We start from the raw sequence: 27,128 nt of genomic DNA, 5'->3' as shown, positions 1-27,128 counted from the left end.
AAATATAGTTAATAATGAGGATCTTAAATCATTAATTTCAAAAAGACCAAAATTTAGGGAACCCCGATCTTTTTGGGGTCAAAATTTCATAAATATTATGGATTCTGTGGAAGATTACGCCAAGTGATGGGCAAAAAATGAAAAAGAAGACCTTGGCACATTTTCAGAATGGATTAAATGTATCAGATGTAAGTTAAAATCTCGCATTAAGCGAAAGGGGCAGAATGAAAACCAACTTTCCTTCTGTGTTCAATAATTCAGAAGTGAAAAAAGAATTAAATAGATTACACGATCAGTATGTACTGGTCCCTGCTGACAACGCAGGTAACAACATTGTCTTTGTAAGGCTCATTATTTAAATTGTATTTTAGAGGAACTGGGGTTTAATTCAACAAGTGGTAATCCAACTTTTACCCATAGTGCTTCCTTTCTAAGGAGGAAATTCTTCAAAATCATATGTCAGTTTTGAATATTTTTAATATTCTCAACAACCAACATGAAATTGAATTACCATATCTAGACTGGATTCCGAAACTTCAAAAAAATCCTTACAAACAAATATACATAGCGGGTTCCAGTATATGTTCTACCAAACTTCTTTACTACTCACTAAAATATTTACAGTTGTGGAGAAACTTCAGGAGTACTGTGCAACAATATATTCGAGAAGTGGTGTAAATCAGATGTGGATACTTAAAAATTCCAAGGAACTTTTGGAAAATTTGAAATCACAAAATTTTACCAAAATCAACAACATAAAAACTTACGACTTTTCAACTTTATATACAACCATTCCCCACGATAAATTTAAGTCCAGGCTTTTTGACACCACTGACAGCCGCTTTTTCAATAAAAATGGAACTTGTAAATTTACTTACCTTATCATAGGTCATTTGCGAAATTATTTTGTTAAAAACATTCTGATTGTACACACAAGTACTCTGAAGTTGATATTAAAAAGATGCTTGAATTTCTGATTGACAATATCTATGTGGTTTTTTTTGAGACCATGTCTTCCAACAATCTATTGGAATTCCCATGGATACCAATTGCGCCCCGTTATTAGCAGACCTATTTTTGTATTCATATGAAGCAGGATTTGTTCAAAATATGAAAAGAATAAAGCACTTAATGTGGCCTTCAATTCGATTTTTAGATATATCGACGACGTATTGTCAATTAACAATGGTTATTTCCATTCTTATGTCGATAAGATATAACCCGGTGAGCGAGAAATAAAAGATACCACAGAATAATTTTGTTTCATATTTGGATATTTTACTAGAAAAAGACGTTAATAGTAAAACCAAGTTTTATGATAAACGTGATGACTTTAACTTTTTAATCGTCAACTTCCCTTACTTATGCAGCAATTTACCTTCATCACCTGAATACGGGGTTCATATCTCTCAGTTGATTCGATACGCAAGAGCATGCTCTACGTATGAACAATTTCTAAAGTTATTGAAAAACAAGTTGATGAAAGAAGAATATCAGCAGTCTCGTTTAAAGTCGGCATTTTGTAGTTTCTATGGCCGATACAATGACCTTGTCAGCAAATACAATTTATCATTGAGTCAAATGCTGACTGGCGTTTTTTATACCACTTGTTAGGCCATTATTTTAACATTTTTTTTATTTTAACATTGAATTGTCGACGGATTTTCCGTTATTTCCCGATCATGACAAGGAGCACACGGCGGGCGTGACCAGTCGGCAGGGGATGCTCACTCCTCCATGGCACCTGATCCCACCGTGTTCAACTAGCAACTGATGAATTGATCGACTCACGTTTCCTAACAATGGATACAAGAGTCATTGATTAAAAAAATATTAATATCACAAGTATGAATTGAGTCCAGAATCATCTTTGTATACAACGTGATTTTATCATTTTAATCTTATCTTAGCCTGACGATTTGCATTTTAATACCACGAACTATGCATTTTCTAAAATTGTATTTTATGGGAAAAAATAACTAAGATAACAATCAGATTGATCCTAAACACAATACAAAATGAGAACAAGACAAAACACGAAGCCGTCGAAATACTAGAGGTGGGACCAGGTACGTGTCTACGAGGAGCAAGCACTCTGTTCAAAGTCCACACCTGCGGTAAGACCTCTGTATTGATCACGTACCATAGCTGTAATTAGCTTGATAATATCGGCCTTACAATTGGTATGAAACGCTCAAATTCGATCCGACGATTAGTTGTTTTTGCAAACAAGGTCATTGTAACGACCATTATATTTGAAAATGCTGATTTAAAACAAGACTATTAAGTCCTCTGTAACATCATCTTATTTTTGAATACTAATAGTTTTCCTCGGTTTGTTTGTTTCTTGTTTAACGTCCCTCTCGAGAATTTTTAACTCATGTGGAGACGCCACCACTTGCCGGCGGAGGGCTGCCAAATTTTGACCTAAACTCGGCACTCCGGGCCATTGAGCAGAGAGGGATCTTTTTCGTGCCAGCACTTACTGCGACACGGTACCTCGGTTCATAAGGTCTCATCCGAAGGGCCGGTCTCCACGTTTTGCAGTGGGATTCGTCACGAAGAATCATTTCCTGTGTAAGATATAAAAAGCCGAGGAAAGTAGCGGGAGTAACGCAGTGGCTAGAGCGTCTGCTCTAGAGTCGCAGACTTAGGAGTTGATCCTAACCAATGCGTCACCCCGCGACTTTCCTCGGCTTAGTATATCGTACACAGGAAATAATTCTTCGTGGCGAATTATATGGGAGACAGACACACCATATGCAGGTGATCGTAGGATATTGCTGCATAAATAAGTCAAGTTGACTTTGAAATAGCAGAAGTCATACAAGTCACACATTTTAGATGTTAGATTGCCTAGTCTATATTCAGTATAACTTCCAGGTATGGAGATGTAGCAGACTCTATCGAATTCACTGGGATATACATGTATGGAGTCTACATATGATAAAAATAAACATATTGTTAATTGAAAAAGCGTCGTCGATATATCTAAATGTCGCACTGAATTTCACAGGAAGATTTTTCTTACTCTCATATAGAAGTTTTTGAATAAATTTTGATTCCTGGGAATAAAAAAAATGATACCGGTTAATAAAGGAGTACGATTAAAATTAGAGGCCAGATTTTCCAACTTTCTGTAAGATTCGCAATTGTACCAGATTATTGGAAGACGAGGCCTCCAAAGACTACAAAGATATTGTTAACAAGGAACTCAAGCACCTTTTAAAAATAAACTTTAGAGTACTAATCTTTTAATAAAGTATGTTTGTAGATGACATATCACTTGAGAAGATTTATTGAAGAAGCAGTTTTTATGATGTTAAAAAGCCTCATAAACATAGGTTTCATGCAGTTGATTTTGAAAAAAATATTCTGAATTTTTAAAAAATACTTTGGAGCTTTTGAGAATCCACTTCACATACATCTCAAAATACTGTACATCTGAAGTTTCTCCTTAATTGCAGGTAATATTTTTGTGAAAAGTAAAGATACGAGTTTGGTAGAACAATTACTGGATCCTGTAGCATTGAGAGAATCCTTTAATAATTAGATAAATTTTGATCATAATCAAACCCTAAAACCATTATAAGGGCTCTGATTTTGATCTCTTAAAACTGACAACAGTCTTGTTGCCTGGTTAAACAGAATCAACGTACGGTTATGGACATAAAGATCAATGTATTTTGTTAACTATGCGAGATGCACATTCTCATGTGTGAAATTGACGGGTTTCATTTAATGAAATATGAAGATAAATAACAGTTTCCAAGTTCAAGTGTCCGATTAAACAATTTAAAATTGAGAGCAGAGAAAACACAGACCTCTGAAAACATCAGAGATGGGATCAGGTGCCTGTAACCAGTAAGCATCCCCTGTTGAACGGACACAACCGTCGTGAGCCTTTTGTCTTGATTGGTAAACGGACTAATCCGCTGACAATTCAGTGTGGAAAAAAGGTCTAAGAACTTGTATTAAATATTTTAAGTTAACTTTCGACATAACAACAGGCTGTAATTGCAAACAAAGTCATCACATTTGTGAAATGTTGACTTAAAAAAGAGATTGTTGATACCCTTGAAAATCAACATACTTGCCAGTAGTCTGCCTCGGTTTATAAATTGTTTGTATGCAGAACATGCTCTTCCATATCGAATGAACTGGAAGATATAAAACACCATGTGCAGGTGATAAAGGCACGTTTCTAAATAAATAAGGGAAGTTAACCATAGAAAAGTTGAAGTCACCAGGTTTATCACGAGTCAAGTTGTTAGTCTGCAATGTCTTTCTCTAGAAAAACAACATATTATGTGAAACAGATGTGTCAGTCTACATCTTTATAAACTATTGTGAATGAAAACAAGATAATCGAAATATTTAAAGGATTCTCGACTTTATAAAAGTTATCCTATATGTGAAATAAAGAACAAATGACTAAATATATAATTTTCGCCTTCTTTATTGTAAAAAAAGAAATGTTTATCGGACACAAACAAATCATACTTGTAGTAGCATTGGATGCATTGCAAACAAAATATTTGATATATAATAAAGAAAACAATATGGCACAGAAATTCACAGCACAATAATGGAACAAATTAAGAGTCTCTCTCTCTCTCTTTTTCTCTCTTTCTGTTTTGATTTATGTCTCGTCACCGGTACATATTCATCCTTGGCCACTGCAGGACATAACACAGGGCCTAAAATCATTTTAATTAAGAACAGTAAACAAAATATTACGATCTATCTAATTCCTCACTTTCATTAATTCAGACGCATACATAGAAGAATCTCTCTCTCTCTCTTAAATGTTTAGAACATTTCATCGGGTTAGCATGTCACAACACTTTTGTTTATATAAGCTTCAATGATTTTTCTTCTTTTCTTTTTTGTTGTGAAATTCTAGAGTTGTATAACTGTGTAAAAAGCATATCCATTACTAATTAAAGTAACAACGCAATTATATATGTACAAAATCACCGGTACATATTCATCCCAATTCAGATCTAGAGAAATTCTGTTCAATGAATTGAAGGCACATAAAGATAAAATAAGCATCGTATACACCTCAGAAAGTCCTACTCTAATTCATATTCACCGTCGCCGCTATGAAGCAAACATACTACACACAACAGCTCTCTAAAACACATCAGGTATCCTATATCAATCTAGTGTCTAAACATACATTCGAATACTCTAGCATTTCCAAGCACACACTCCTGACATACATACTGGAAACTTAAAAGGTTCCACACACAAAAATCACCGGCAAGTTCACCCTTATGTGCTGCTTAAATATAAAATTCAGTGGCGCACACACCTGAGAATGCAACTCAAAAAGAAAAAGCAGGTTACATTGTATTATAGCAGTGCTCTGCTACACAGTTATATGTACATGTCTTAATATGGCACAAGAAGACACGGAGTACTAAAAAAGTACTTAAAGTAAGTAATGGAGTCCCATAACATAAGATACAATATTATGCAGTATTTCAAAGTTCAGCCTCTAAATGCAGAAATGTTAGAAACATTTCTTTTGCACACATATGCATACTACAATTTATTCTCTCGATCGAACACACTCCCTTTCAGTTTTCTTTTTCACGACAGGTTGTCATACCTTTCTCTTACTATCAGTCTCTTATTCTTTTGACATATAAGCATTCACATCAGTAAACAAACATCCTGTCTTACTCACCCTCTCACTTATATCATTTATGCCACTAATAAAGCATCAAATCTCACAAGGAATATTCTTACTTCACCGGGATGATCCATCATCCGACTTGGCATCAAAGTGCACGTTACTGAATTTACAAAAAAAGTAAACATAGTGAACTGAAGCTTAACACATGGAAGCATCAGTATATACATTAACTGAGCGTTCAGTTCGCTGAACTTCCCAAGATCTCTTTGTGCCGTTTCTCTTGTTCTCTGCGTGTTTTGGTTTTTTATCCATTTTCGTCGTTCAAGTTGGCATGGACTGGATCGACCGATCAAATGATGTCAAACTTTTTTAATTTTCCATTCTTGTTTGCTATTTCTCTTCGTCTTCAGAAGTCGATGACAATCTGTTGAATTTATTTTTTCTCGTTTCTTCCGGCTCTTCATACTGAAGTTAGTACGACGGCTCTCACTGCTTGATGTTACGGGGACCAGCGCCTTTTAAAATGAACATTAATTATCATTACCTAAAGGTGTTAATAAGATCGCTGTTTAAATACTTATGCATAGTGTATGTATAAGTTAAAGACAGTTTTCTCCATACATATAAATCTTATTTTCCAATGATAAGAAAATGATGAAGTGTCCTAGTTAATCTCCAAAAAATGTGTTTGACCCAAATAACATTTATATGTCAGTGTTTGCATTGATTTTTTTTTTCGCTGAATGTGAGGATAAACACAGACAAGGGCAATGACCTTTCCTTCCTTTGCCTTAAAGTACACACAATGTGCCTACGTCACTGGTGAATGTCCTATCTACTTTTATGGCTGATAGTGTGTGTGTTGTAGTAGAGTTTTTGGCTGATGTTTGAATTAAAGGATGTGCTTAATTAAATATCATATGTAATTAACTTCCCTGCTTAGGAGAAGTACTTCATTCTATATTTGTAAGTTTTCTCTACGCTTATACATGTATTTTCCTTAGGGAATCATATATTATACATAAATGTTCCTGAGGGTTTATGCTTTATTAAGGACAAATTTTTGTCTGTTAAGTGTTATGCTTTCTGGGTGATAATTATAGCAAATAGTTATTTGATACTCATCAAACTAATCAAGCTTTTCAAATTACATTTTTGATGATTCTATTTCAAACAAGGAAAAGACAAAAGGAATAAAAGTGATGCTGAATAATTTTCCCCTAAGAATTAGTTTCTTGAACTATCATAGTTTTTCGTAGACTGCTAAGCTATAATTCAATGAATTTTCATAAGTATTTACTTTATCCGCTTTCAAGAAGCTACATGTAAAACTTCAAAGAAAAAAGTATCAGAATATTAATGTTTGCTTTGGAATTTTTTTCTGTAATTATTCATTTATATGTAATTAAAGAATGCAAGGGAAAACAAATTGTGATTAAAAGAGGTATTCTTAAACACACTCTCTTATTGTATAAACTATTATATATATATACATCAATCATGTCTGACCATTGGTCAGTGTGCGTTAACCAGATATTGGTTATCTAGCTATTCTTAGCGGTCAACTCGGATCTGCTGATAACCAGTTGTCCTCAAGTTATCAAAAAGAAATTCTGGCGTTCAGAATGTTTGATATGCAAAAATCTGTAAATTTTTTGCTGATTTTAGAATTTATATTGAGTAAATCCAAGGGTTATGGTCCAAAGTATTTTCAATGAGTAGAAATGTGAAAAAGTAAAAAGAATATTCAATATGGCTGCCTTCCATAACCACGTACTAACCTTGCTGACAGCGCATTATAACATAGAATCATTATATATGTGTAAATTTAATATGAAAAAATAAGAAACCTACCTGGTCAGGGTGCTGGTCCCCTGTTTAACTTCTAATAATTCTGACCTAGTGAGTAGATTTGTTCTCCTAACCCAAATTTTGCATCTTATATACACCAAAATGGGGGCATTTAAGGTGAATGATCGGAGAGTAATGATTGGTGGAAACTAGGGCAGTGTGTTTGCGTGACATACAGTCTAGGGCTGAATGACCCGACCTCAGCAATCTGAATATGTAATGTTGCGTAGATTGAAAAATGCAAGATGGCTGACTAGGTTAACACCCTCCATTCGCAGACTTGCGGACATTGAACCGCGCGAAAATCAATTTCAAGCCCGAATAATTTTTCCACAAGACAGTAGACAAATTGAAGATAAACATTCAGTTTTCCTGCATGTGATACTTTTTAAAGTAAGATATAAGATAATAGAATAATTAAAGCATGCAGTAAGAGACAGTGATTTAAATGCCTCAAATAATACTATGTAGCATTCATCGTTATAGAATTATAAATGATATATCTATTGTAAATTTGAGAATATCAAATAATTCTTTTGCTAGGACAAGTCTCTGTTTTATATTATAAGACCCCAGACATATAAAATAAATAGGATGATCAGACAAAAGTTAGGGCATTCTATTGCAGTCCCTACCGTGAGATAAGTAAGGCGCCATTGTAGGAAATTCACAGTAACGAAAGGAGTCTTGAACCTCTTATATAATTATTTTCTGTTAAGAATAGTACCAAATCAAGTTGCCCATTCATTTATTAAATACCACATTAATAATGTAACATAATATTATTTTAAAAACAATCAACCAGAATATTATTCCTGTATAATGCTTCTCTTTTCCCCTGGTCTGTGGCAAATGCCAAAAGCGTTATTCTGAGATTCTCATCAAACAAGTTTTAATCAGTTCTATTATAGAATAAGAAATAATAATTATAATATAAAAATTGTTGCAAGTATGCTGATACAGCAATTAGAAAAGGGAAAATTTTATAAACCAATTATAATTGTAATAACTTTACACAGGAATAATAATTCACCTTTTTATCTTTAAATAAAAAATAAATGTTCATAAACAACCTATTGCAGATCATCGATCTGAATTTTTCTTTCTTTTTGTTGTGTAGACATTCTCTATCAGAGGTCATTGACTCCGAGGACGGAGCGCAGGCTACATGTTACATGTATCATTGTTTTATTCAGAGGTACATTTGTGTAGCTTAAAATACCTTCTTGAAGAATGTAAAAGATGAATACAAAATCAGCAAAATATGAGCTATACTACGTATACAATGTTTCAAGTACTTATCAGTTTTAATTCCTTATACACATTTCCATACAACCTTGAAAAATTGGGACAAAAGTAGTCATTTGGTAAGATATTCTTAAATAACAAGGCTCGCCCACATACTAACATAAATCAAGCAGAGAAATGCATTATAAAAATAAATGGAGGCATGAAGGATCATAATAGGTGTTTATTCCACAATCATGCATTTTATTCGACAAATGTATTTTAATATAAAACTCCTTGGTGCGATTTAGAGCAAACAGGATATTGACCCCACACCTACACGTTATGAATACACAGGGGTCTACTGCCTACGCATGTCTTTACAATATGGCTGATTTAAATCGATATTTTCTTCGGTTCATAATTGATAGTTCAAATCAAATTTTGCAACGTTTTATATTTCCGAGAATTAAAACTAATTTATAATGCTGATATTAGAGATATCATTTACAATGTAAAGTTGCTTAAATAAACCGACTGGAGTACACCAGTTTTACACAAGGTTCAGCCAGATGAGATGCTATATATAAAATAATTTTCTAGTTTTCAAACCCAGTAGAATTTGATACAAATAAAACTTTAAAAAAAAATTCATCAAATGAGGGCATAGTTTAAAGTTTTTCAGGCATGCTTGAGTGGTATCCATATTTGTATTCTCAATAATCACCACTAATGTAGCTGGCTCTTGGCCTATGTATATCTTAATCAATAGATGATTGTAATAAGGCACCTCTACTGAAATCGAGCGGTCACTGAACCCAGCCGTAAAGCTCCCTCCATCACGTACTCCATACCAGGACGTTAATGCGCTTCCAAATAACCATTGGTGGTTCATCGTCCTCTTCAGTATCTATACATATACCTGTTCGTTCTTTTTCTGTAAGCTCCTCAATTAAATCTTGATTCATATATATATATATATATATATATATATATATATATATATATATATATATATATATATATATATATATATATATATATATATATATATATATATAACTTTTACAAAAATTATCATGTTCAACTTACTTCGCTATAGGATCACGTCTTGAATTTTATAATAAGCGTTACATTACTTTATGAGAACTCCTATAAGAGGGTCCGTAACTTTGTGCATATTGCGATAAAGCAAAACACGTGTAATTGGCACGCAGATGTTTTATGGACATTCTGAATATATAAAATATCAGATCTCATGGAAAAATGGAAATTAAAATGCAGTTGGGCGACGTCCAAAAGTGTAGATATATGTATACAAACTAATATAAAATCAAAACAATGTGTCAGCGTGGACAGAACTAATGTTTAGTATCAGTAAAATTTATAACAGTTTTCATGCAACCAAAAAGCGTGGTCGTTCAGCATGTTTTATAATTTGTTTGAAGGTTGTCACAAGTGCTTTTGATAATTACATGTAATATTGATGAAATCTTTTGTCTACCAACATGCATGAAAACTTGATGCACACAGGAAGTCTATAGGAGTACTATTGAGAGGAGATGTTTTAATCAACTCTGATGGGTGTCACACGTGCTTTCGATAACGTATGAAATGTTCGTCGAATCAACATCCATGACACATGTACATGGTTCTTGATTCACATATGGAAATTAATGAGAGTTTTATGGAGAAAATGCATTTTTTAGCATAAATCAGTCTTGATAATTGAAGCATGATACATAGTTCAGTTATTGTATAGTAGCTTATCCTCATAATTTGTTTCTTACAGAGTAGATTGTAAAACGGGAGAAAGAGAATTATACATGTATTTAAGTGGCATTGTGGACACGAAATAGTAGACTAAGTAGCACTGCGGATATATTCTTTAGAGTATTTATTAAGGCCATATCCCCTACGATCTTTCAAAAGGTAAACGAAGATTTCCCAATGAATTTACCTTACAGACTGTAGCTTTGATAAGAGACAGCAAGAAAGACATAAATTATATAATGTACAACAGGTATTTGTAGACAAATCTTGAGGGTATCGGTTCATTGATACAGTCGTATTATATATTCCAAAAAAATTGAGAAAAAAATAATCCTTTTTACGTTTTCCCAAAAAAAGTTTGTTACGTTTTCGCAAAATAATATATACACATGTAGCTATACTGTATTATTGTACAAATTAAGCACCTTTCCTGCAAAATGTATGTATAAGTAACTTCCGCATGCGCATTAAAGAACATGTACATGTATGTGTTGGATATATGCCGAATACAGTTCTATATGAAAAAATATCAGGCAGTTTGAGGCCCGTTAAGGCCGAAACTGTCTGATATTTTTAAATACAGAATTGTATGAGGCATATATTCTACTTAAGGAGGCTGGGGGGTCAACAAATTAACCGTCAGATATAACTTTATTTTACAGATATGATATCTTAAGCCGTCAACCATCATTTGGCAAAGGAAAATTTCGTACATTTTAGTTTTTAAAATTTAATCATTTTTGTATATCTTTATATGGAGCTTTCCTTCTAAAGGAAATCAATATAGTCTAAAAATGGCCACAACCACCCAGCCCTCTTAAAACATTGCCTTTTGATTTACCTGAGACAGTCCGATATTATAACAAAAGACAAAAGTGTTAATGACCACTGAAGCGATTCTTTCAAAAATGCGTAAATGAAAAGTACTCAGTATTTCGGGAATCGGCTACACTGAAGTAGGTATTTGAAGTAATTTGATAAGCTTGATAAGGAAAGTGCACGTGGGGACAAACTTTTTCTTCATTAAAACATACAATGAGCTTAAACCAATGCATCGGATTATGATACAGACTACTAGCATCTAGTGAATGATGTTTTGGAATGAAAAGGAACATGTAGATTTGAACTTTGATTTGAACTGAACAACCACATAATATAAAGCAGATGCTTAGGTCATATTAGGCCATTTTTTTTCTATCTTTAGCGTCCGTCCTATATAATAACATCCAGGAATTGAACATTTTGATGGAATTACAATGTATGTCAATTTCTTTCAGAATTTGTACAGAATCTGTCATTTAAATTAAGTAATTAATTATCATATACTACCTTAATTTTGCAAAGGCATTCATCTTTACGAGAAAACGGAATAATGAAATCAAATTTTTTGATTGTTGTTCTTTCTATGTTTTTTATACATCTCTAAAGTTTGTGTTTTATTCGGCTTGTGTGTTGTTGTGGTTGTTCTTTTTTTATAGGCAGATAGGGTTTTGAATGATAGGTTGACGCTAAACAGAGAAAAAAAATTGGAGTGGTCCTATTTTCAATTACAGACACTGTAAATAAGTTTGAAAAAGATTGCATGTGTAATGAATACTTCTGTAATGAAACCATTTGTAAACTCTTCTATGGTTAAAATGAGAGATTTACCAGCCAGCTCTGTTTATAGTGGTTAAGTATGACCATAATTATTCAACCCAGATAATGGAATTTGTGTCTTGTGGTCAAGCACTAAATAATTGATTAATTGTATATTGCTCAGAGATGAACTTGTGGTATTCCAGCCATATTTCGGCGGTAAAGATGATTCCTTATGACCGGTTTTGAAAGTTTTTTTTTGAGGTTTCTCTCGATCGTGTCCCCAGTGAGCCTTCTCTTTTTCGAAAAACCAGAGAAACGACTTTTTGCGTGCCAAGGGGGTTGATACATTTCTTAACATTTAATACGTTTATTACAAGTTTAGGGACCCGTTTTTGTGACTTGGTCCATCTCATTTTCTTTCTACCTGTAACGGTATATTAGGTTTAGTTGGAAGTTTAAATTCTTATTTTCATTTTCTATATGATCAATATTCTGTTTCAATGAATACACTGTATATGAAATTTAACTAATTTGTTAAATAGTCACACTTTTTATTATTATTATTTTTTTTGTTCAGTAACAGTCCAATTTTGAAGGATATCAGTACTGAGACAGTCTGGTATTACGATTAATATCAGAGTGCTCACTAATATCGGACTGCCAAAGGTAAATTTTTACACTGCAAGAACAAAGCAATGACATCACAGCAATGTTTTAACATGCATGTTGATACGACAAACATTTCATGAATATTATCGAAAGCACATATGACACCCTTCAGAACTTACTGAAAGGCCTCACGTTTGAAATCTGATTGAAATTGTACTCGTTCCTAAAATTATTTTTGAAAAGAGTTCTGTCCAAGATGAGTTCAACTCATGACTTAAATTTTTTATCGATATATAGAGAATAATACAGATTCTCTTCCATATCACACTTGTATCAGCCCGAGATACCAATATCAGCCAGAGTGCCAAAAGCCCGGGGCCTTATATTGGTCGAGGACCGATACAAGGTGTGAAATGAACAAGGGTATGTATATTGCATTAATTACACGCAATAATCATTTATTTGAACAAATACAATAAAAAAAAATCATTGACTTTAACTTTACATTTATTTTTAACAAATTAACTGATTAAATTTTTCGCAAAACCGTAAAAAGAGTTTCTGGAAAGGTAATTTTTTGCGGAAAGGTTTGCCTATTGTTACATTCATAGAATTAATTAATGTGAAATAAAAATATAATGGTGTGTAACAAATAGGAAATTTCGGTTTGTCAAAAGATTCTACATTTTGAAACAAGTCAATACTTGCTGCGTTATTGTTTTGATCTCAAACACTTTATTCTAAAATGAGACATATTGAGAACGGCTATAAATCTTGGGAATTACTCAGTAAAACTTCCGCAAGAACGAAGAAGAAAAATTGCTTGTCATGTTTGTATTTAATAGATTAGAATCATTTTTGAAATTTTATGATTATATCAAATTGAATGACCTATAATCTATAATATCTAATAAATAATCGAAATTACATGTATTTAAATCATCTTTATTGCCTTCAAATTTACCCAGCTTTCTACTTTTCTAATAGTAAAACTGCATTGAAACAAAAATATGACAATATTTAAAATGTGCTACCTTACAACATTGATAATGACTTGAAAATTCCACTCTTTGCAATTCTGAATAGGACGAGGTCCATTTGAAAAGATCGTGTTTACTTTATTCTATCTACATCTAAGAACAGATGAGCAATGATGTAAGATGAAATAAAATAATTTATTTTGGTATAACATAATATAATAACAACTCTTTCATTACACAACTTGAGAATGTTTCAGAATATTGCTAGCATCGCAAATTGAGAAAGTGAAAGACGAGGAAGGTATAACAGAATTACACCTTAACTTTTCAGAATTGTCTAAATTTCAGCAGAGTTTGCGAAACCAACTAAGGAAAATTCCGGTTGATCATAAATACAAGCCTCTTTTGTGTTACTAAGGACATTGGGTCGGGATAACTGATCTTTGCTTTGTTTTAATTGTTCCGTGACGAGTTGTCTCTCATTGCACACAGGTTCAGTACTAGCTCGAGTTTCCTGTGCCTGTTTGACTGAGATAGGAGTACTGAGCTTTTCGTGACTTACAGTTTGTGTTTCACAGTTACATTCCTCTGCACACTCTCCTGTATCTTCTACACGTACATCTCCATATCGTGACGGTACACCGACTGGAGAACAATTAGTATGACAGTGCCCCATATTACAAAATCCATGAATACACCTTTGTAAGACGTTGCCCTCTTGGAGGAATTGGCTGACTGGAGGATTACGTCGTCTTTGCTGTTCTACAGCCATAAGAAGTTGTCTGAGAGGCTCCAAATATTCAAACCCGTCTGATCCATTACTTCCTGATTCGGTTTGGGTCATGGAAGATTGCTCTGTTTTCTTTTCTTTCACTGAATCATTTCGGTTAAGAGTTTCATAGATATGATCCTGAATACCAAGGTTTGAGTCTTGGTCTGAAGTTTGGCATTCAAAATCACACATAGATGGAATGTGATTGAAATTATGACTAACTTGTGCCACAGTGTCACTTTCCAATATTTTATCATTAGTTCTGCAACCCTCTGAAATTCTATGATGTACATGATTGTTGGCAACATCTGGGTTATCACCCATGAACACCCACGAAGTCACACGTTCACTGTTCAAATTTTTAATATTTGTTTTCTTTTTTACAGGATATGGGTTTTGCAAATGTATATTTCTTGGAGGAATTTGCAAATTGTTTTGCTGTTTTACACTTTGTGGCACATTTGCATTTGTTATATGAGACACACTCTCAGACATTCTAGGGATCTCTGGCCCTTCACCCGGTGATTTCTGTCCATCACTGCTAACTCCACTATCGTTAGACTCATTGCTGTCTGTCTTAACACATGTGGATTTACTATCTTCCGCACTTATACTGAATTTCACTTTATTTGTTAAAGCGTCACTTGCTTTTCTCTCCACTTGATTGTGGAAGTGATTTTTAACATTATGCTTCTCGAAATTTTTTATTTTGGAATGCATTGACTGGGAATATTTGCTTTTAATTTCGTTGAATACGTCGGAGGACGCCATACTGAATTCGTCATCGGAGGGATATTCATACGAAATCCGTCGGTTCCTGACGTCACCATTCTCCACATCCACAACTAGGTTATGTTTATACAAGGAATCCATCTACAGTACAGATAACTTTTTATTCAAAATACGAAAAAGTTAATTGACTACTAAATGAACCCTAAATGCATTGGCCTAAAACGAAGATATACGTAAAAGACCCTTACTTACCTGACTCGGAATTGATGGATGCTTATGTATAGATTTAGAGCGACATTGTTTGACGATTGCAATGATTGTTGCAATCAGAACAATGGAAGTTGGCAGTGTGATAAGTACTATCACTAGAGGTTGAAAGATATCTCCCCATCCACCAGGGCTAGAGGGTGATGTTGATCTAGAGTTCCAACGGGAAACAGAAACCATAACCTATAATAAAGTGATTGAACAGTGATGTTTTTGACAAAGATATGATAGTAGATATCACTAGAATAAAAAATTCAAATTATTGAAAATGATTAATATTTACAATTATAAAAAAGGATTTATTTTTACCGGATAACCCAAAATGGCACTCATTTCGACGTCTGATACTTTCTGAAATGTCAATTCTGCTAACGATGCATGGACGACAATTCCGTTATACATAACAAGAAATATTATTTCTACTCGTTCTTCAAACTTTCTATTGATTTCTCTGATCTGCAAAAGTAATGAAGGATTGTGTAATTATACCTTGTCCAATATTGTAATAACAATCATTTTAATCTGCCTACCCCGCCCCCCTCCAAAAATGTTTATTTTTACCTTCACTGTTATTCCCGTATCTTGTACTCGACCTGTAGAGTCATTAATTGAGTTTCTCTTTCTGCGACCATGCAAGCCTTCTATATAAACGGCAGTGAGGTCTGAAAATCGAAAATAACAGAAAGAAGGTTGTGATTGTAAATTGACGAATAAGCAATATATAATATCAAATTTATTTCAATTCAAGAGGGAACACACCTTCTTCTAGGCTGGATTTAAAGTCGTCCTTAGATACGTCTATTTCTGGTTTAACGTTGATTTCTACGACCAAAAGGTTTGTCTCTGGGAACAGAAATACCAGTATAGAGCTAGAAGATGTATCAAACACTGGCGAAGATGGTTTAATCTCTAAAGAAGTACTCGAAAATATCTCTTGTTCTTTTGAAAAGCGGAGATTACTCTCAATCTCATGTTTTTCAGTTTCAGTCTGTTCAGATGTGGGAATGGTATAAATTTTTACTGTGGGACTATGCATTTCTACAGTGAACGCGCTTCTAGTTGTGTCAAATTCTTTAATACTTCCAGACAAAATTGCAGAGACGCTTATTGGTATGATGTCAAAGTGACTTATCCCTCCTCCTTGCTGCACCTGTACACTGCTTGGTGTTGAATAATTATACCAACTAGACGTAAAAGATTTCTGTTCCTGTCCTATAATGCTTGAAACTGGCAAAACAGTAGCTGACATTTTCTCAGTTCTTGAAGACAATCTGTCCAAGGAAGTCAATGTTGTTTCCACATTAAACGTATGTGTTCTCGACAAGGTCAAAGAGGAATAAACATGGTCTGGTGTAAAAGTTGTTTCGAAATCTAATGAACTTAACAGAGATGACAAAATTGTTTGAGGGATTGCAAGATCGTAGTTTGATGAAGTTGTAAAAAACTTCACGCCACTGACATCAGACGCATCTATCGGAAATGAAAACTCCGATGTATTTTGGAACGACGAAGGATCAACTTTATTCGACAAAATACTATTCTCATAAGTTGTATCAAGCAATGAAACATTCGTCTTAGTGAAGCTCTGGGAAGACTCTGTAATGGAGGTATTGATAATATATGATACCGACACAGATGTAAATTGAGATCGAACAAGACTGTTTCTTTCTGATATATGTTTATCAACGTCAATAGTTGATGTTACAATGTTCTTAGAGTCGTGAATTGATTGTCTTGAAGCGGTAGACGCATAGAGGTGTTCTCCCATGGAAGTAGATAATCTAGGAATGAATAACGATAGAATGGAAGAATTAGGAATAAAAAAACCTAACGAGGTGTGGCGATTCATTTCAGAATCCATAACAGAATTTTTCAGTGTTGTAGATGGTTCAATGTTAATTAAATTTTCTTCCGTCGTAGATGGATTTGCCCCAGTCATATTTTGTAAATTCTTTGTCGAATAATGCACATCTGTCGATGTCTGGAACACATTTGAAAGCATTGCAGAATTTGAGGTGGTCGTTTCCAGCCTAATTATGGACGATCGAGATGAAGAACGAAAATCAAATCTTCCTATAGATGCATCACTAGTGCTAGTGTCTTGAGGAGTTTGCTTTGATACAATTTCCTTTGGTATGTGTGATTTGGGAATTTGGAAAACATTCCAATGATCAGTTAATGTCGATTGCAAATCATTCAACACAGGTGAGCTGTACGAAGAATCTAGTTTATTTAGTATTTGCACACTTTCTGTTGTTGATAAGGAAATGTCAAAAATGTCCACATTTGAAATCTTTGACAAAATTGCCGGAGTTGACATTATTTCTGTATAATACATCGACGACAAAAAAGAATTTTCATATTGGTTCTCCATTGTAGAATATAATGTGTCCGAAGACTCGCTTGTTTGCACAAAATTTTTCCTCTCATTATCAGAAGCTAAAGTTTTCATGTCACTGGGCATCACGATTGTGTGGGATTCAGCAGATACATAGTCAGAACTAGGTGTTGGTATTTTATAAGTCAGGTTTTTATTGTTGGATTCATCACTTGTCTCCACCTGTACCACCGCATTATTGAAGCTCAATTTGGAAAGTATGGATGGCTGGGTAGTATGTGAATCGTATCCTGGAGATGGAGTTGGATGGATTAAAGACGTCATAACATCTCCAAAACGGAACTGTGATGAAGTGGCAAGATTGGAAATACTTAAATTTTGGTGAGACAAAAATGTAAAGTACTCGCTTTTTGATTGATTTTCCTTATCATTGTTCCAAGATTTATGCTGAGATGTGTTGAATTTATTTAAGCTGACATTATTTTCGAACCAAGCTGTATGCATTTCACTCTGAGCTGAACTCATCGTGTGTGTTTGATTATTTAGTGATGAGAAAGCGTGTGAGAAAAAAGATCTTATCTGATTTTTAGTTTGTTTACTTGAGGCATCGAGGGCTTTCTCTCTTGTATAAAGTGATGAGGTTAACAAAGCTCCATCTATTTTATCACTTACTGTCAACAAAGGTTCCGTATTGGTGGTCCAGAACCTCGAACCATCTTGTACCAAGGTAAAAGAGGATTGCAGTTCTGGTTGTGAAGTAGGTTGCTGAGACAGAAGTGAACTTGAATACGATGTCTCCTGTTGTGAATTTACACTTTCTTGTTCTAGTTTAGACGCAATTTCCTGTGAGATTATTTTATTACTTACTGAGTGAAATATCTCAAAAGTGGGTTCAGACGATGCAACAATTGACTCTGTTGATTCCTGCTCATTGATAGTAGCTAGGGATTTTGAGTCATTTAACAGTTGATTTGAGGACACCTTTTTGTAATTTTCCACTGTGTCAGTCCTCAATGAATGAAATACCTCAAATTTGGGTTCAGATGAAGCAACAATTGACTTCGTTGATTCCTGATCGTTGCTACTAGATATAGGTTTTGAGTCATTTAACAATTGATTTGAGGACATCATTTCCAGTGCTTTAGTTGTATGTAAATCAAAGGAAAGGGTGGATTTTTCTTCATTAAAATTTTCATTAAAGGTATCTGAATTAAAAGTGGACCCTGATTGGTGGTCTGAATCAATGAATAGCAAGGAAGGTAATGAAATGAAGTATTGCACATCAATGTACTCCGTCTCACTGCCACTTAATTCATGTGTTGCATGTGTATAATCAGAATTACTGATTATTTTGGTAGACATTATTTTGTTCTCTGACTGTTTTTCATTCCTCGCTTGAGTTTCTTTTCTTTCTGAAAGTTTTTGGCTATCAGGCTTTAATCCATCATAAGAAGGAGTACTAGTTATATTGAAATTTTCTTCGATAGGTTGAAATGAGAAAGAATAAGATCCATATTTAGTTGAACTTTCGATGATAGAAAATATCTGCTGTAGTGTGAAATACGGGGTAGTAGAAGATCGATAAAATTGTGAAGGACTTTCTTTGCCGAAATCATCTACATAGGTGTGGTATGGAAGATCTGTTTTGAAAATTTCAGAGGATGATCTTTTTTCTTGGATAGTATTAATATCATTCTGATTGGTATTAGATGATTTATTTTCTACTGAGGATATTTTAATACTTTCATTATTTTCGGTAAAGTTTGTTCTAGTTAGCGTAAATACATTGTTATTTCTTTTTAGAATAAAAGGTTCACTTGAAGGTCTGGAAGATACCGTTTCTTCTGATTCCACATATTCGGAGGACACGGCTGAAAAGTTTGAATTGTCCTGTTCTTTAAATTCCACAACTTTTTCCTTCTTCATCAATCCAGAGTATGATGCCTTTGTTTCAGGAGAAGAAGTAACATCAGGCAGGAATTTTGATTTTATGTCAAAAGAAGTTTCGATGACATGCGCGTAAGAAACCTTCGGGGTGTCTAAATTAAATTGGTTGAGTAAGGTATTTGATGACGTTAGAATAACCTTTTCATCTTTGTGTGTCGTCATTATTTTGTTTATCAAAGTTTTGGGGTCATCTATTTTTTCTTGGGCTTCATAATGAGCTTTGCTTCGTAAGTTGTAGGAAAAACTGGGCATTAATATGGATTGCGCATGTCCTGTAACTTCAGGAGAAAATTCTTTTTCCTTCATTTGTGTTTTGGACGGAGAAAGTAAGTTGTATAATGATGATATTGTTATAGGCATGAGCGTCTCATGTGAACTATCGAAATCCAAAGAAAACCCGGAAAGCAATTTCACTGTCTGGATCTCATGGTGAATCTTTTCTTTTGATAATGACGGACTCGTTTGAATTAATGACTGTATTGATGGTGGTAAAGATGCGTTATTTTTCGACATTAAAAAGAGTGAGCTTGATACTGCTGTCTTGGTGTTTTCAGATATTGTATCATAAACTGGTGAGATTTTGGAGTAATTACGAGTCGACAATGACAACTCCAGACCCTGATCTTTCTTCGACATGTCTTCTCTGATAATTGATGAAGTAAGAATCGGTAAATTTGATGATTCAGTTGTGATGGGTTGCGCTGAGACGTTGTGTGTAGTTATCATCCATGCCTCTGCTGTAATTTTAGTCTCTGTGTCTGATTTACTTTGTTTAAATTTGGAGGTGAGATATCTTGATGAAGATTTATCAGGTGACATTGTCCGATTCTGACCAGTGGAATTTAACGTCACCATATCTTCTGCATATATACTTTTCGTTGTTGCAATGAATGTATTTGATTTTAAATCCATATATTGTGAAAGTTGATCGGTTGTTTGAAGCGTTTGAGTTGTTATCGATTTTTGAGGGATTAACTCTCTGATGGCTTGTTCAGTAATGTCTGAGGTTTTACTGATTGTAGGAATTGTTGATTCTTTATACTGTGTCTGTAAATCCGTTGACCATAGACTCAGAGTAGTGTCCACAATTCTGTCGGAGATAAATTTCAAAGTGACTGTCCGTATTTTATCCATACTTTCTGATATTTTACTTGTAGTAAATGCCATTTGCTCTTTATAATGTTGAGGTGTGTACACTGTCGATATTCCAAGAGTGGAGTCCAGTTGGTGAAGAATGGAATTGAAATCGATTGAATGCTTGCCATACGTAGAGGTTATGCTTAATGTGGGTGATATTAATTCCTTGTATTGTGAGAGTGTATACTTTGTCCATTCTTTCGGAGCTGATTCTAATATATGAGGGGTAGAACTTGAAGTGGTTGTTACTTTGTCATATAGAATTTCTGGTGTTAAGCTGAGTGTTGGTGATATTGATGCTTTGTATGGTGTTCTGTATGGAGATAGCGTTTCTGTTGAGCTCGTTGTGCTGTTCGACACGTGCTGCGTGTCACTGAGGAGAGGGAATGGCAGTGATGATTCCAACAACTCTGAAACAAACAAAAATAATTTAAACTGATAACTTTATTTTTCTCTTGTCATTTTGTTTCAATATCTGTAATGCGTGATATATTTTAAGAAAGATAAACAAATGCACATGTAATTTTTATGTTTTTATATTCATGCTAAGAGATTTGCGCAATGTAAAGTATGTCTAAAAAGTTTAATCAACGCTGAATATTTGCCAAAATTCTAGCTTATAAGTACATGTACCGCTGTAAGATTGTAATTAAAATACATTTTAATGTATCGATCAATCAGTGTTTCAGGACATAATTAATCTATGTTTCAAAAGCATCTATTAGTATGAAAACTAGCGTAAGTTATGACCTCTTAAGCTGCACAATTAATTTCACTACAATTTTTATTATAGTGAGACTTATTATGTAATATTTTAAGATCTGCAGTATTTTTTTCGCTGAAAGATTTAGTTTAATTGCTCAGCGTTAATTGATCGCTTAGTCGAGGATTTCAGACTACGTTAATAAATGAGTTTTCAGTAATTGACATGCAGTGTTTGACACGTTTCGTTCGACATGTGAACACGAAGTCGAAATCTTAATATGAGATGATACCTAATTAATAAAACTCAAGCGCGGGTGATTCATGGAAAGGTTTTCTAAAAAGCATCTGCCAAATTGAAGACCAAATTCTGTCTGTAGTCCTGGGTATTCTGAGTCAGAGTTCCTCTCATTTTTTGTTCTCCTGGAAATCGTTAAAAAGCTTGCAACATTTTTTTCTATCATATCAATCTGTAAAAATCACAAGCGCTATTTGTTGCGTAAGAAATTAATGCTTCTCATGCCTATTTTACGTGAATTTTAACTTGGATAAGACGCTGTCAGATCTCAGCGTGACTGAGCTTCTATAACGACGTATAGTTTGCCTTCTACAGATGATTACAAACTGACAAAGTCTAAGTTTCTCTAAGACCCCACGTACTTGAAACAAGAGCACCTCTTTACTTTCAGTCTTACTTCACACAATTGTCACTCAGTGTGGGTTTATTCAATAAGCGAACCCCCATTTGAGCCACTGTAGTTTTAAAGAAATTGTGTTCCTACGATTCTGTGTGTAACATCACTATTTAAGACAATGTTTATATTTCTAATTGTATAGAGTGAGAATATACATATACGTGTACTCCTACTGTGTTCATTCAACTATAGGTATATCTGCTATGGCATTACGGCTTTAGTCGACCATTACTACCTCTACTGGATCAAACATAGTCTTAGTTTAATTTTTTTTTTATCATTATTGAAAATGATGTCATTAAAAGTGTGAATTTTACGACCCAAAAAGAAAGAAACACCCTTCTCAATTTGTAGGACCGATAACCTCACAGTTTACGTGTTGTTTTTTATTGTATCATCTTGTTTTATTGTTAATTAATTACAAAACTCGGTTGCAAGTCTTTTAAAGTCTCGACGGGACTCAATCGTGATAGATGAAGCTAGATAACTTTGTTTCTGAAACACATCAATCTGGTAGCGGCGTGCATTAAATGAAGGAAATATTACAGCTCATTACCGAGGCATTCAAACAATGTGTAAATATGAATTCTAAAAAAAAAATACGAAATCAAATCCTGCATTCATTTTCAGACATGATAAAAACTTTTAAATATAGACATATTTTCCAAAATAAGGGTGTGTGAAAGAGTAATTAAGAAGATTCCATTTCCGCAGAAACATAGAGAAACATAGCAATGTCTCCGGGACTTTGTTATGAAATACTTGGAAATTTTAAGAGAAACAAGAGATCATAATCCCCTAACACTAGTATAGTATGTTGTCCCCATTAAGTATGTTACAAGAAGGAAGTTTTAGAATGCAGCTGCATAATATAACCTTTGATCAAAAGCAACAGTATTATCGTCCTTGTTATCAATTCTAACTTTAGATAAATTACTTTCAGTCATGAAATTAAAGAGATGCCAAAACACTCTTCATTATTCATACCAGCATTATTTACTGTGTCTTTTTTTAAATCAAAGTGACAAAGATAAGTCGTCTACATGTAAAAAAGCTTTACATATATCACTATATATATATATATAAATATATATATATATATATATATATATATATATATATATATATATATATATATATATATATATAGGAAGAGAAAGTAAAAAGTTTTATGAAATTACAGGCCCGTAGGAAGCAATTTCAGTTTGGGGGGTACAGCCATACATTTTCAGTTGAGGGGGCACTATCAACTACCAAAATTTCTTGACAAGCAAAAAAAAAGGACATCAGACGTTTTTATTGAGGGGGCACAAGCATATAGCATCTATGTTTTCTATAGTAATCTATATATCGGCAAAATTATGGGGGGGGGGGCAGTGCCCCCCCCCCCCGGTTCCTACGGCCATGAATTAACCTTAATCAATACTTTCTTTGAATCTAAAATAAAGCCCTGAACTTTTTTTTCATTCTACATGGTCAATGAATTGCACTGCCATAATCTGCAGATGGCAACACTTAAAAAAAATTAGATTTAAAGGATAAAAAATGCGAAAAAAATCCAAGAACTAAATGCAGGCTCAAACAATCGAGATAAGTCACAGTGAGGCAGGACAAAGACGTTCAGAGTCTGGTCTGAAATCGGAGAATTGGGGTTCTGTAGCTAACAAATACCGCGAAACTCAGCAAGATAAGTACATTTATAAACAAGCCTCGATAAAACTGTTGTTTTATGGGATTCCGTCATTTCATTCTCTGTCTGAAATTTATTCTTTTTTAAAAATAATTGAATTGCTTTTTTAAAACTAGTTCTATTACGAGGGATAGGTTTTAAAACGTGCGGAAATTTCAACTAACATTTCAAAGGGTTTCTTGGTATTTGTTGTTTCATTTTATGTATAATTTGATAACATCGAAAGAAAACTTAAACCAGTTAAAAAAAGTTTTCACTTGGATTTTCAGTTTTGTAGATATATAGTTTTGTTTGGTATATTGACGTCCTTACACACCACCAGAGATAAATGTACGATTACTGTTTGTCCTTCAGTCATGTAGGATAAAAACATCTGCATTTATCCTGATAAGACATCTTTATAAGTATTCTCACAAAAAGCTCTTGACAATTGCACCGGAAACAAATACTGAAGCAAATCGAGACGAGGACGAACAGGAACTTTTTTAAACGTATCTCGTTTTCCCTGAATAACGGTCTATTTTGATTTACAGTTCCTTGAAAAATGTAAACATCGGCGGAGTTGATGTATATTCATAAATTATGATTATCAGAATTTAATATATAACACTGAAAATCAGACACATATCTTGAAATTAAACATAGAGTGAATTAAAAGTGAACAAATTTCATGCAACATTTAAGAAAATTTGTACAAGTACCTTCAAGGCATCGGCAGCGAACCAGAAATAAAACAAAGGTCACTGGAATTATCCAACTGCATCGACCCATAATCCTAAAATCCTAAAAATTCAGTACTTTTTGTGCATCAGAAAACGTTAAATTCATCCTAGTTTTGTTAAAGTATGACACACTCTGCACGTCGTTATGTCCTTTTCAAATAAAAAGTAAGTAAAGGCGTCCTTCTCATGTTGACAGCTTTACAGTTTCTCTGCTTACACTTACGTGTTCCCAGGCATCTTAAGATGTTAGTACCTGTTTTGATTTTCGCTTAAAAACATTACTTATGTCAGTGAGAAAAGCAGCAGCTTGGAACCAGCGGCAATGAAATGCTTCCTGATTTAAAACGTCTTTCCAATCGCCTTTCAAAGAGTTGTGCATGTGCGGTTTTAATTGATCGTTAGGCTTTATCTCCGTCAATCTTGTATTGCGTAACACTTATCCATTTCAGCCACCAAAAGCACGTGTTAGAGATGTTTACATTCCAAAATAAGGCTAAATCTTTACCATTTAGTTATATTGTGGTTTTACGACACTCATATTCAAAGTTAATACTTTCCGATTACTCTCCACATTAAATTCTGCAAGTCACGTGGTGTAAGTCACGTTTTTGATGAGTTTAGTGCAGTACCACCAACAGCTCGGTGCGAAGTGGGGCATGACTTTGGACATGAAAATCTATTAAACAACTCAGCCATTCTTCAGCAGTAATGACACACGGAACTGTTACAAAAAATCCGAATGGGAAGCTAGTTATCTTTTCCCTAGAAGTCTTTCAGATTAAGTGGTAATTTTAACAAAAATATATTACTATTCTTTATGCCAAATTAAGCAAAAGAAAAAGAACAGTTTGCATTTATTTTAAAATTTTCTTTAGCAATAACCGATTAGCAAACGATCTTAGGTATGGCATTCCTGACATGAGTTATATCAAGGATTTTTTAAAGTATATTTTAGATAACTACTCCTATAGGATGACTCAAAATCGCAAAGAAAACTGGTGATCAGTGTGCATCTTACTTAGCAACGGTACAATTAACTTGACCTTTTTGCACTTAAATTGCAACGTTTAGGTTAATCATTCTAACCCTAATCATATTTTAGCAGGAGCAATCATGGCAATAAATATAATCTTATTTTATGTATAATAGTTGAATAATATTTTATTGCAAATTAATGCGCGTTAATTATTGTGTGACCTTTTTGCACTAAAAATCATATTTGGTGTATTAAAAATCTAAATAGGTAATAAAATATTATCGTGTGTCAAGCTTTTTATGGCTGTAGTGCTAATTGGTTGGAAGTATCGTGAAGTTTAAAATTATGAAAGAAAAAGTTGGGGTCAGTGATTTAAATTTTGAGATATTGGTTAAAATATGCGATTTTCATGCCAAAAAATATGTAAATTTAACATGACTTCTTCATATCTTCATTTCTTGGCAATGTCTGTTGAGTGAATTTGTGTAAAATTTGTTTTAAAAATATTAATTGAAACATATATTTAATATTCTTAAAGAAAATTATTCTCTGAGTAAAACATGCAGGGCTAAAGTTCCAAAATATTAAGTTTAACAAATGTGTGAATTTGAAGTATTTTCCTCTAAATATCCTTCCACCACAAGAAATAATCTCCTGTAAATTTTGCTTCTTTATGATTTTGTGAGCACTTTTTTAAATTGAATATTGAGTAATATGCATTGTTAAATTCAGATATTTGATAAAAATTGAATTGTAATAAATAATTTTGAAGTTAGAGGCTCTGACCAAACTTTTCTCAAAAGCTGACGAGTGACATACATGTATTTTTATGCATTAATAAGATGGCATTAAGATCTTAAACTCCGCAGCTTTGTTTATTTCAATTTACTGTCACCTGGTAAATTTTCAGAAATTTAAACGTCACAGTTTCATAGGTCAAAGTTCGTTCATCGGCAAAATGATCGTCGCCTGACAGTCTGTTCTACTTGTTTTTGTTATAACGTTTTAGAAAAATGAACTTCCTCCTTGTAATTGTATCTGATGTCAACATAACTTGATCATATATCAGGATTCAAAATTCCCTCTGTCCATTCCCAATTTCCAGATATAGAATGAATCTCTTTTAAAAAAGAATTATCTCTTAAGTCATCTCCGAACGCATCTTGACTAGCACTTTAAAAAGTACCATTTAGTGACTAACTTCTAAAAATACAGATTCTATCCGATTTCATTGAAACTTGAAATTTACAGTCACGATACATTTTGAAAGTAACTTCTTATTCGATGACTTACGGAAACCAGAATATTCTGTAATTTTTCTAGATTGCAGCTCCTCCCATAATTCTGTCTGACTGAAATTGAACATATTTTTTTTTTACATTCTTTAGCCTTATTTTCAAAATTATATCACATCCTGGAAAATATGAAATATTACGTACTTTGTCACTATCTGATTTCAATGAAACTTGATGTTTAAAGACA

At 33.7% G+C, this 27,128-nt stretch overlaps 1 protein-coding gene and 1 long non-coding RNA gene across 2 annotated transcripts; both read right to left on the bottom strand.

Annotated features, from left to right (window-relative positions):
• Positions 1-4,443: 4,443 nt before the first annotated feature.
• Positions 4,444-7,716, bottom strand: LOC133186723 (uncharacterized). Its single transcript, XR_009721086.1, has 2 exons — positions 7,502-7,716; positions 4,444-6,162 (listed from the first exon to the last, which is right to left on the bottom strand). It is a non-coding gene; the product is annotated as an uncharacterized LOC133186723 (long non-coding RNA).
• Positions 7,717-13,844: 6,128 nt separating this feature from the next.
• LOC133187069 (serine-rich adhesin for platelets-like) lies at positions 13,845-25,307 on the bottom strand. The gene is made up of 6 exons (XM_061322440.1): positions 24,650-25,307; positions 16,199-21,271; positions 16,001-16,101; positions 15,749-15,895; positions 15,425-15,622; positions 13,845-15,313 (listed from the first exon to the last, which is right to left on the bottom strand). Exons 1-6 carry the CDS (start codon positions 24,717-24,719, stop codon positions 14,006-14,008), a joined length of 6,897 nt encoding a protein of 2,298 aa, XP_061178424.1. The 5' UTR covers positions 24,720-25,307; the 3' UTR covers positions 13,845-14,005.
• Positions 25,308-27,128: the final 1,821 nt, after the last annotated feature.

The sequence above is a fragment of the Saccostrea echinata genome, unplaced genomic scaffold, assembly GCF_033153115.1.
Source record: "Saccostrea echinata isolate AGI-Se365-2 ecotype Australia unplaced genomic scaffold, CSIRO_AGI_Sech_v1 ptg000014l, whole genome shotgun sequence".
Classification (NCBI taxonomy): Eukaryota; Metazoa; Mollusca; class Bivalvia; order Ostreida; family Ostreidae; genus Saccostrea; species Saccostrea echinata.
This window is presented reverse-complemented; position numbering and strand designations above follow the sequence as displayed.